At 36.0% G+C, this 13186-nt stretch overlaps 1 protein-coding gene across 1 annotated transcript; it reads left to right on the top strand.

Annotated features, from left to right (window-relative positions):
* Nucleotides 1-10489: 10489 nt before the first annotated feature.
* LOC111041061 lies at nucleotides 10490-13186 on the top strand. Its single transcript, XM_022325215.1, has 7 exons — nucleotides 10490-11193; nucleotides 11256-11555; nucleotides 11669-11755; nucleotides 11834-11911; nucleotides 12214-12473; nucleotides 12809-12974; nucleotides 13075-13186. The coding sequence occupies exons 1-7, from the start codon at nucleotides 10959-10961 to the stop codon at nucleotides 13179-13181; spliced, it is 1233 nt and encodes a 410-aa protein (XP_022180907.1). The 5' UTR covers nucleotides 10490-10958; the 3' UTR covers nucleotides 13182-13186.

Genomic DNA, 13186 nt, shown 5'->3' on the forward strand with positions numbered 1-13186 from the left:
TACTCAAATAAAATAAATACATATATATATATTCTCATCAAACTGATTTGTGTTGATTTTTATTACTGGTCCAAATGTATCCTGTCATGATTCTTATCATTATTATAATTAAAAAATCCACGGCACTCCGGCTTTCGGGTCTCGGTCCGTGGTTGGCGACCGTGAAATGTTCGAGGCGGCCACATGACACTCGAAACATGAGTGATATGTTTCCGAGCAGTCACAGCTGGCGACCGTGACAGGACGTATTGTTAAATAAAAAAAAAAAAAAAAAAAAAAAACAAAAGAAACTGTAATTGTTCATATTCATATTGGGTACATTTTAGACAGTAATGTGACCGGCATTTGATTAATATATTTTACTGTATTGTGGGTATCCGAATAATTATTTTATTTCGGTATGTTTTGTTTAATCACGTAAACGGCGATGACCGGTAATGAGTAATATTACGTAAGGTCGCGACGACGCCGACCGGTCAAAGGCCGAAGTCATACGCAACTTACGCACGCTGTGCAACATTGCCGCAACATCATTCTGCGATAACGTAGAAATAGACCGCATATTATGGTGTTTGCTGGTTGAAGCTCGAACCACCAAACGGTTATGCTCGTTTGTAGTGTAGGTACCGGCCCGGTAAATCATAGGTGATAGGTCCCTATACAGAGCAAATTGATGTCTGCGTATTTTCCAGAAATGCTCCAGAATTGGTGCCGTGATGAGTACTGACCGCTATGCTGGGAACGGAGAGTATTGCGTGTGTGCGTCGCCGTCGTCCGGGTGTTTTGAACTGACCGGACAGGTTTCGTCACTGTTGGACTACACTGTCACCAATGCCGCGGAACTGCGATTCAGGTGTTCACTATCGGCAGGAGGTGTCTCGTCTTCGTAGTACAAGTTTGATCGGCGGAGATAGGTCGTAATGTTAAGTGCTTATCTGTACACGTCGACGTGTGTGCCTGTATATAATATGTCGCATCCCATTCTTATCTGGTTCACGTACATAACCAGTAGCAATTATTTTTATCGGTCTACCGCCGCGGCGCTGACTACCTTTATAATTATTATTCTATTTCTGGGTGCGTATCGTTCCATTACAGCTGTGCGATCGTTCCCCATATACTTATGTTAGTAAATATTCTGATAGTGTCAACGTACTACATATATCATTATTATGAACGTAATGCATATTTATTTATTTTATTCCTGATCATGCTCATATAGCCCATCAGTCGAAATTTCGATTTTGTTCGCCTGGTATACTGTCTGACGACGATTTTTCCGTCCGCCGTATAGATCCACGCGCTTACAATTCAGTTTTATTAATGCTCTTTGCAACGATGATTTTTTTATATATATATTTTTTTTGATATGTATATGTAGTACGATTTGATATGTAGTCGAATCCCGGTGGGTAGATCATAGAGTAAGGCCCGTACACACACCGACGGTTAGTTTGTAAGTTTGTCATACACTGTATCCCGCGGTGACTATCGTCACTCGCAATATAGGCCTGTGCCGCCGTTTATACGTTCCGTGCCCGTATGGGGGGTGTCAGGAGCATTTGTGCCTACTTAGTAGGAGCGTAATATTATTACTTGGTGTAGTGCATAACACTATCCATTTTATTTTGGTAATGGTTATGAGTTGTTGTTTCAATCTCGACGATCGTCGCGTTTTCGTATGATTCCGTACCAACAATTCTAATTGTTGTCGCTCAATTAATAAATATTTTGTATTCTCCTAGTACTGTATGATTACAATTATTATTATTCATTAATCATTATTCGTGTATTATTCGAGTTATTTTCGTACTCTCTATTAATTATTTTTTTATTATACTATTCATTTGAATTATACCCATGTATATTATGCCACGCCACGGTGTTTTTCAAAGATTTTATTACTAACAAACTAGTGTGTTGTTCATGTGTCGTCCCGGCGTTACCGGTGATCATTTTCATTGATAGATTTATTTAGTTACTCATTTTGCTATCGACATATTTGTCCTAGGATACTCATTCTCGTTTTACATATTGTTTTTTTTCTTAATTAATCTTTTGTCGTAAGACAACTAGATACTTATTTATTTATTTTTCTCACTGTTCGGCAGTCGTATTAATATTGTTTTTTTTGGTCTTCAATATAATTTGTTGACTGTTTTCTGATACGTTTCGAACGTCTCGTTGTTGGTTTTCTGTTTTTTTTTTTTGGAATCTCATCAGTCGTAGCATCTATATTGGTTGATCTGTTCGTGGATGGACAGTGCCGGGAAAAGAAACACCAAGCCACCAATCCGATTAATCGATCAAATTCTCCAACCAGAAATTTTAACCCAGCCCGGATCCAACATGCCTCCTGTTGTCACAACGTCTAGTGTCACTGGATCCACTGGGACCGCAACGATGAGCTCTAGTCAGTCCACATCCAATCCGAGCACCTCCGATCAAACCATTCAGAATATGTTTAAGCAGCTACTGGCAAGTCAACGGTCCAATGAAGCTGGAATCCAGGCCATGAGGGAGGATATGACTACTCGGTGGGATGAATGTTTGGAGAGGTGGCAGTCAATTGATACACGAACTACAAAATTAGAAGATGACATGGCCCGTTCTGAACATCAAACGATTAAACTGAACGAAACCATCGGACACAACACCAACCGGATAACCTCGCTGGAGGACGATGTTCGGACAATCCGGAGTGATTTGAACCGATTTGTTCAACAATCAAATCCAACAGCCCCCAACAATAATACAGCTGGGCTACCAACGCACATCTTAGCACCATCCGATATGTCCCAAGGTTTTCGATCATTTAAGGGGAACACCATACCCACATCATCAACCATGAATCCCGTGGGTAATTACACAATGTTGAATACCACAGGTCAAGGTAATTCGTCATTCTTCGGGTCTCAAGAACGCCTCAACGATGCTGTGTCGGAATTCTCAGGACAAACCCGCTCCATCCATCCAGAACATTTTATCCGCCAACTAGATGCATATTTTGAGAATGTACCAATGTCAGCCGACCAACAACTAATTTCTGCACAACGTAGACTTAGTGGAGATGCTCGTCTGTGGTACGATTCACTAATCCCCACTCCTCCGAGCTACGATGATTTCCGCATATTATTTCGTCAACGATTTTGGTCTGCTGCGACTCAACGTAAGACTCGCAACGAGGTGTTTCGGCCGTTCCAATACACGAGGTACGACGGTCTCGCGACACACGCCATGCAATGGATTGCCGGGGCAAAGTATTTGTCACCACCCATCGATCCAATAGATTTGGTTTCGACAATTATACAACACTATCCGATTCCCCTTAGTATGGCCCTACGAGGACGTGGACCACGTGACACAAATGAATTGTTAGCTGTGTTGACTGAGTTCGAAGAATCCACCTCGTTCTGCGAACCACGTCAGGATGATCACCGACCACATCATAACAATAGTCAACCAAATCCCCAAAACGAACGGAGGGCACAGGACAACAGACAAGGTTATCGCGGAGGGTATAATCGAGGGCACCAACAGAGGAATCCACCTGCGACTCCAGCCGGGGCACCCGTCCATCAATTAAATGTGTCGGGAAACGAAGAAGCTCTTCGCCAGTGATTGCAGCACGTGACGAGAGCCAAGATACATCTACCTGCAACCAACTATCGTCGTCTCCCACTGATTTTCCTGAACGCACGGTGAAACGTCCAGAGCTTCACGTCGACATTTTCGGAATAAGTACGTCAGCACTGTTGGACTCCGGCGCGTCCATATCCGCGGTCTCCGAACAGTTTTTCGCGACACTGAGGAGTCAAGCTCCCACCCCATCGAAACTGTCTACGCTGCCCGTAACGGGGGTCACTATTTCCACCGCCATCCAAGGTCGAAGTAAGAAGATAACTCGTCAAGTGTATGTACCACTAAGTGTTTTTGGACATGAAGCTCCGGGGATTTTTCTGGTTATTCCCCATCTGTCCACTGAAATGATTCTCGGTGATGACTGGCTTACCCAGTACGGTGTCATTTTGAATTATGTAACCCACCAGGTCGAGTTCCCGAAATGGAACACGTTTTCGCCATTCCGACCGGAGATCGGAGATATCAAATCTAGCCAGATAACTCAAATCCTTGTACATCAAGAACTAGATCGACTTATGCCCACTGCGATAGAACACTGCATATCTGACATTTCTTTCGTAACGCATGTCTCAACACCTCCACCCGTTCCGTGTCTCCCATTGGACTGTTTCGATTACACACAACCAGTTACCGATCCAATTACAAAACCATGGTCCGAGTGTATAGTTAACTTCCACGAGGTACCGGATAAGGAACGTTCAAAGCTCATAAGTCTACTGGACCGGTATCATAGTATTTTTGATGATCGACCTGGGCTAAACAAATTATATAGTTGCCGTTTTGAAGTATCAGGAGATGTACCTTTCAAAGTAAAGCCGTATCCAATACCATTTTCCCGTAGACCTGCCGTTGAAAAGGAACTCCAGCGAATGCTTTCATGGGGGGTTGTTGAGCGAAGTTCCTCCCCTTACTGCAACCCGATTGTATGTGTAGCGAAGGCAGATGGCTCAGTTCGCTTATGTCTCGATGCCCGACGCGTGAATCGCTTAATTTTACCGATGCGCGATACGTCTCCTCCACTTGACGAACTTTTGGCTCGGTTCGGGGGGAAAACAATTTTCTCCAGTCTGGATTTTAGTGCCGGATATTGGCAAGTGCCGTTACATCCCGCAGTACATAAATTCACAGCGTTCGTTTTTGAAGGGCGGACCTATCAGTTCTGCGTCGTACCTTTCGGTTTAAATATTTCGAATACAGCTTTCGGCAAAGCACTAGAGACGGTACTAAATATTAAAGTCAATGATCCAGGCGACAACCTAGACGATCTTCATATATATGTCGACGACGTGTTAATCTCATCCACCTCGTTTGACGATCATCTAGTACGTCTCGCCACTTTGTTTGAAAAAATATCTATGTCAGGAATGACATTGAAACTGTCCAAGTGTGAGTTTCTCCGACAAAGAATCAAGTTCCTTGGACACATTGTGACTCCACTTGGGATGTCTATGGATCCGTCAAAGCTCCAAGCTATTCGTGAGTTTCCCCAGCCTCGGAATAAGAAAGAGCTACAGTCATTCATCGGATTTTGTAATTTCTATCGGAAATTTTCGCAGCACCATGCCTCAATTATTAGCCCACTCATTGAACTCATCAAAAAGGATTGTCCTTGGCGTTTTGGGTATGAAGAGCTGAAGCTGTTTAATGCGGTCCGTGAATCATTCACAGAACAATATCTGTCACATCCTCATTTTGATCAGAGTTTTTACCTCCAGACTGATGCGAGTAAAGTTGGAATCGGTGCTGAGCTGTTCCAAATCTCTCCAAACGGAGACCGACGTACAATATCTTTTGCTAGCCGCACCTTAAACACCGCTGAACGTAATTATTCCATAACAGAAATGGAATTGTTATCTATAGTCTTTGCTTGTGAGAAGTTTCGAGTATTCATCCTGGGATATCCAGTCACTGTCCTGACTGATCATCAAGCCTTAACTTTTTTATTTCAATGTCGCCTGCGAAACGCTCGATTAACCCGGTGGACGTTACACCTTCAAGAGTTCAATTTACAAGTGAAACACATCCCCGGCTCAGAAAATGTTATCGATGCTCTATCCAGAAGTCCTGCCGGTCGAGAGGATGCGGAGAAGGCGATGTCAAGTTTTCCATGTGTCCTAACAATCACGTCAAAAAAGGTCCAAGCCGAGTTTGAGCGCCAAGTATCGTCTTTCAAATCAATCTGTTAATCCCAGAGGGAAGACACTAACCTCGATAGACTTCACCAGCTCCTGATGGACCCCCAGAGTCAGAAGACACCATATCTCGAACACTATAGCTTAGTAGAGGGGGTACTGTTTTATCGACGACACAAATCCACTGATCAATGGCTGGTTTGCATCCCTATCGACAGGGTAGACGAACTGATTGATCAGGTGCATCAACATTTTGGGCATGTCGGACCAAAGAAGTGTATACTTGCCATCCGTGATTTCTGTTTTTTCAAAAGCTTTCAGTCCCGTATCCGAAAAGTCGTCCAAAGTTGTGTGTTGTGTCAGCAGACTAAAGCGTCCACGGTCCGTATAGAAGGGGAGATGCGATCTGTCCTGGCCGATGTCCCACTAGGGCGAGTGTTAGTCGATCTGTACGGTCCTCTCCCTCCGGGTTGGAACCAAGTCCGATATATTTTTGTCGTACTTGATAACTTCTCTCGATTTGTCCGTCTATACCCAGTGAAGAAGGCCACCGCTGTCGCGGTAACCAATCGCATGATTGATGACTATATATCCACATACGGTAAACCCCGATGCATCGTATCCGATCACGGTGTACAGTTCCGGAGCAACGTGTGGCAGAATCGTTTATTAGCCCTCGGTGTACCGCCTACAATGACGTCTGTGTATCACCCTCAGTCCAATCCAGCCGAAAGAGTAATGCGAGAACTCGGACGCATGTTCAGGGCGTACTGCCATGAAAACCATACCGAGTGGCCACGGTACGTATCGTACATTGAATGGGTGTTAAATAACACAGTCCATGAGTCAACAGGCCACACCCCACAAGAGCTTTTTCTTTCCGTCGAACAATATAACCCGTTCGGAAATGCCGTTTCGTTCCCTCTTCGACTTCCACTTACACAAAGAACTAAACTGACCATGGCCCGAGAGATCCAGCTCACCCATTCCGAACGAAGAAAACGCCGCCATGACAAGCAGGGCGTCCCAGTATCATTTGTCATCGGTAACCGCGTATTGGTGAAAACGCATCGCCTCAGTTCATCCGTCGACAAATGTATACAGAAATTTTTCTTGTTATATGAATCCCTAACAGCAAAGGATATTTCAAATATATAACTTGATGTCGCTGATACCTTTCAATATTTCATATTCATTACATAACATAATACATACTCCAAACATATATCTGATATGATGGTACCTATTATAAAACATTAAATGTACTTCATGTATATATCCGATAAGTTATAAATGTTATTTAACATTAGTATTAAAACATAAATATATCCGATACATCGTACATGTTATATAACATTATTATTGAAACATAAATATATCTGATAGGTCGTATTTGAAAATTTGATATCGTGTGATATATATATAACGTTATAAATCCGTTATATACCTATATTGAGAATATTACGTAACTATTCATTTCGGAAATATATTTAGATATTAATAAATAATCTATAATATTATGATAATACTATAATAATTTCAAAATAATGCGGTTATATTCTATGATAATAGCTACCTAGTTGATATTTATATTATGTTATTAATTATTTAATTGTCATGTGTCAGTTAACACGTTATTATACGTAAATACGATTAAAAATTGCAATTTGCATCATTCTACCTGTAGGTATTCATTTTTACTCCATTTATTTGTATACAAATAACTTACCAACCACTATTTACAAGACGTCCTGAAGTCTGCACGCGACAGATAATATAGTCGAATAAGGTACGTATATTAAATAATAATAAGTTTATACTGCAGGGTTTGGTAATACGTCTTTAACTCTTTATAATATAGATAATATTATAATAGGTATACTATACCTATTTGAGATTTATTACTTATAGATAATAATAATAATAATAAAGATTTATAATATGATGGACCATTTTAACAAACGCCGCAAACTGTTAACTCAGTGTTCTAAAAGACATATACGAAGAGTGAATCAATCAAATTATACTATTAACATTCATAGTACAGATGATTCATCTCTGACTGAATCTGATGATGAATATGATCCACTAACACTTACATCATATAATAATCATGATACTAATAACCTTGGGAAACTAAATAATACAGACAACCAATCAATAATATGCATTTCAAGTGCTGCTGCGGCTAATAACAATATAATTACTGAAGTTGAACCCCCAATTTCACAAAATTATGATGATCATGCCAAACCATCTTCATCGGGATCAGCTTATTATAACTCTTCATCATCATATCTAGCACTAACTTCAGATTTGGATAGTCCTGTAGATAGCTTTTCTGGTTCTGCAGGTAGCAGTGATGATGATAACGATTGTAATAAAGAGACTGATCCGAATGATTTACATTTGAGTAATAATAATAAAGATGACAGTGATTTATTAAAGAAAGACTTGTTGAAATGGCATTTTGAAAACAATACTACTCAAGCTATGTTAACTTCAATGTTAAAAATTTGGAATAAATTCACAAATTTCGATTTACCCAACGATGCTAGAACATTATTAGGTACACAGAGAACAGTTAATATCAAACCAATCGAAGGTGGAAACTATTGTCACTTTGGACTGGTTAAGGCTTTAAACCATATTGTAATAGAATTAAAACAAAAAATACATATTGTTAAAAAAATTGACCTAATTATAAACATTGATGGTTTACCCTTATCAAAATCCAATAAAAGTAGTTTTTGGCCAATTATGTGCTCTGATCTTCGTTTAACTAATAAAGTTTTTATAGTTGGTATTTTCCATGGATATGAAAAACCAAAGTCTTCAAATGAATTTCTGGAGGAGTTCATTTCTGAATTAATCCTACTAGTTAATGAAGGACTAACTACATCAGAAGGAGAAGTAATTTGTGTTAACTTAGCTGCTTTAATATGCGATGTACCGGCAAAATCATTTGTACTTCATATTAAGTCTCACAACGGTTATAATAGCTGCTCAAAATGTATAATTACTGGGACATACATAAGAACTAATGGTATTCATGGTAGAGTTTGTTTTCCATCACCAAACGAAAAAGATGAGTTTATTCTTAGATGTGACACATTGTTTGGTGAAAATTATTACAAAGACTGTCAGAATGGTGTATCAATTCTAAACAGTGTGCCAAATTTTGGTTTAATTTCAGGTACCCCTCTTGATTACATGCACCTCGTTTGTATTGGAGTTGTAAAAAAATTGGTAACTTTATGGCTTGAGGGGCCACTTACAGTGCGGATACCATTATCTGTAGTCAAACGTATATCTGTAAACTTAATAGAAATACAAAAATATACACCAAATGATTTTGCAAGAAAACCAAGAGGATTAACAGAATACAAACATTGGAAAGCAACAGAGTACCGACAATTTCTTTTGTATACTGGTCCAGTGGTATTGAAATCGATTTTAAAACCAGATATATATAATAACTTTATTGTATTACATGTAGCTATATCAATTTTAATTAACCCTATATTGGCAAAATCTGAACAATTTATCAACTATTCTCATTCACTTTTAAAAAAATTTATATATCAGTTTCAAAATTTATATGGAAAATGTTTTGTATCTCACAATATTCATAATTTAATGCATTTAGCAAATGACGTTAAAAAGTTTGGGCCATTAGATATATTTTCTGCATTTAAATTTGAAAATAACATGACTTTTATTAAAAAACTATTAAAAAAATATGATAAACCATTGCAACAGGTTACAAAACGTTACTTAGAACGAGAAACATTAAATATTCAACAACAACAAAAACTTCCAATTACATTTCGTATTAAACATAACAATGGCCCTATTTCAGAATTTTTTTCAAACCTAGAAATCGAGCAATATTCAATTTATTCAGATGATAGACTTTCATTTAATTTAATAAGTCATAAACTAAACAATTGTTTTTGTTTATTGAAAAATAATAGCGTTGTGTACATAAAAAATGTTATTTTATATACAAATTTATTTTATTTTATAGGTTTTAAAATAAAAACTATAGAATTTAATTTGTATTCAATACCTTGTTCGTCTAAAGATATGACCATAAATTGTATTTTGGCAAATTATAATTTTAATTTACACGAAAAGCTTTTTGAATTTAATGTTTCTGACATAAAATGTAAATTATGGCCAATGCCATTTAAAAATAAATATGTTCTTTTTCCTATTTTACACACTTTATTGTATGATTAAATAAGTAATCGTTAGGTACATATTCAGAATCAATTAGTAGTTTAATTTCATTTACATGAATATTATATTATATATAAATAATTATAGGTTACAATAATATTAGTTTAACATAATAGGTATGTATAATTACCACACAATATCATGTATATTAGTTATATATTATAATATGTGTAATAAGATTTGAATATAATAAACTTAAAATATAAAATGTAAGGTTAACATACTTATTAATATTTATTTGATAATTATAGGCCCCAAAGGGCATTGGTTATGATAATACAGTAGTGGGTACAATACAGTTTTTTTTTTTTTCTTTATGAGAATATATGAAGAAATATAAAAGTAGCTAAACTAAGATTAGTTAAGCAGGTGCAACATTCTAATGAAAAGGCTGGTTATGAAAATAGGATGTAAGATGGGTGGGAATAGAAAAAAGAGAATAGTGTCTTATATGGTGACTGGGGGGGGGGGATGTGAAGAGATGATAGATTGGGTGCTTCGATAGTTCCATTAAGATTTGTGGTGATGAACAGGAGGTCTGCACTCCACTGCATCGCGGCATGAAGATAGAGATTATATATTAAGGACAGATAATGGTTTTGTCATGCGGTGGATGCTCAATTTTAATAAAAAGATTAGACAAGATAAGCGATTTTGATGGGTGTTAGATAAAAGACTAGGTATTTATAAATAATAATAACATCAATACTTTGAAAAGTGGGGATCTCCCAAGATAATATGAGTTAAGTGTGGGACAATGTTTCCTAGAGAAAGTCATTGAGTGACATTAATTGTCTATGTTGAGTAATAAGTATTAACACGCTAGGTCCAAATGAAGAAGACATTGCATCAGGTCAGCTTGCAATAGTAGTCAGTCTATTTTACAGAAAATTTTAATATCATCAGCAAATAATAGAACTTTGCTTAATAATAGATAATATGCTTTTATTATTGTACTACAGTTATTCAATAATGGAATTCTCTGTAGTTGAATTTGATGATGGAATTCATCTTGTTTCATCATGTTGGGTGGATACTACTAAACTGAATTGTTACTGGCCACATGTTAAGAAAGAAAGTGTATTGCAGAAAATGATGGTTTCACACATTGTTCCTAAACAAAATGATCCATCGTGGTCTTTATATCCTATTAAAAGAGTTATGAGTAGATCTGGTATGTATAAATAATAAAAAAATGTTTTTATTACAATTAAATACAATTCTACTGTTTTGTAGCAACATATGAAGAGGGAATGTACAAATTAAAACTAGCTGAGAAATACTCCGATATTGACAGCTCTAATGAAACAACTACAAAAATTAAAAGACACAAAAGACAATCACATGCTAAAAAACAATTATTTTATGAATCTAATGATGATGAACATGACAATGAAATGATCAGAAGAAATAACCAAGTAACAGAACGTCCTAGTAGCAATGAAGCAGCTGCAGATAACGAAGCTACAATATCCAAATACCCATCATTCCCTACAGTTGACGATGAAATCATGCAGAGTTTACTAGAATATAACAGTGAGTAAAATGTGTACAACTCATATTAGTATGTAGTTATATTTTGTTGTACATTATTTATTATAATTTATAATGTAGGATATATAAATGTAATGTCTTACATTATGTTTTAGCGGATTCTCCGATGCCAGTAGAGTTATTTGATGATACTAATATTAATCTGGCACCTACAACAGCTCATCAGCTTAAAAGAAATTATGGTATGTCGTATGTAGGACATAGATAGTATAAATTATTTAAGTCATAAAATAATCTTAAATGTATTTGTTAAATAATAGATGACACCTACAAGAATTATGCAACACCTGTCAATTCTACCAATACAATTAATACCAAAGATGCAGTAGGAAATAAAGGTACCTAGACAATTAGTATGATTTTTGGGATAACTTATACAATATAAGACATAATATAGTCTTACTAATTCAGTATATCATATTTTTGCATTATATTATGTTGTATTACATTTATCATATATGTATATAAATATAGTAAGACTACACTATAAATCATTTTAAATAGGGGGCCAATACACTTGTAAGACGGAGACAGCACATCTTCTTATTAAGTCAGCAGTTTAAATACATTGTGTGAAATAAAATCATAATTTGTATTTATTATATTGTTGTATAATGAATATTATATTCGTTTATTTTAGAATTAAATTCAAAGGAAGTATATAAAGTTATATCAAAATTGAGCACTAAAATTGAATTAATGCGGGACGAAATTTTTGAATTAAAGCAATTAATTATTGGACTGACTAATAAGAATAATTTATCAAGAATCTCTGGAAATGAAGAAGTTAATCCTGTTTTTGTTGGACCATTTGAAGAAGACCTACCCATAAACACTGAGGAACGTTTAAAAGAAATTGAGAACAAATTATTAACAGATAATTCATACTTCATGTTGATGGTATATAGTTATTAATTAGTAATATAAAATATTATACTATAAACAGATTTTTTTTTGTTATCAACATATTTTTTAATAAATATAGGTTAATGGTTTTATGTAACTATTTATGCAATGTATTAGATATACAACATCAACATAATAAGTATATGAAATTAAAAGTTTTTAAAATATTTTAAAACAAAACTAATGGATTGTTAATTGATATAAAAAAAATGACTGTATAGTATAATATTTGGTATATAGGTAAAATATAATATATATTATTATACAAAATCCTGAATTTCTACATTATACCTAAATCATTTCTAATTGAGTAATAAAATATTTTCCAGCTTGAAGATTTGAAAAAATTAGGTGGTCTTAATATACAAAATATAATCATAAATGCTTTGGCTTACACTATGTCAAATACGCTTGCTTCACAATATAGTTGGCAGGGGAAAAGATCCAAACACGCATTTGAAAAAGATCTTCCAAACTTTTTTAAAGTGATTTTGGGTGAGTTATATTTTTCATTCATTATGAAAGCATATATTAATCCATAAATTATGTTAATAATATTTTACATTAACAATATTGGTTTTAATAATATTAATAGCTCTTTCGCGATACAAAAATCCCAGTATCACAAACAAAGAAGTGGCACAAGTTGTTATTAAATGGCTAGTTCAAGCACCATTAAGAGCATCTAGAGAACAAGAGTAAATATT

Source organism: Myzus persicae, unplaced genomic scaffold (assembly GCF_001856785.1).
Source record: "Myzus persicae strain clone G006 unplaced genomic scaffold, MPER_G0061.0, whole genome shotgun sequence".
NCBI lineage: Eukaryota > Metazoa > Arthropoda > Insecta > Hemiptera > Aphididae > Myzus > Myzus persicae.

Coding starts and splice junctions, on each gene's coding strand:
- LOC111041061 (XM_022325215.1), top strand. CDS start 10,959: ATGCTTTTATTATTGTACTACAGTTATTCAATAATGGAATTCTCTGTA. Junction 11,556..11,668: donor GAGTTTACTAGAATATAACA/GTGAGTAAAATG, acceptor ATTATGTTTTAG/CGGATTCTCCGATGCCAGTA. Junction 11,912..12,213: donor AGATGCAGTAGGAAATAAAG/GTACCTAGACAA, acceptor CGTTTATTTTAG/AATTAAATTCAAAGGAAGTA.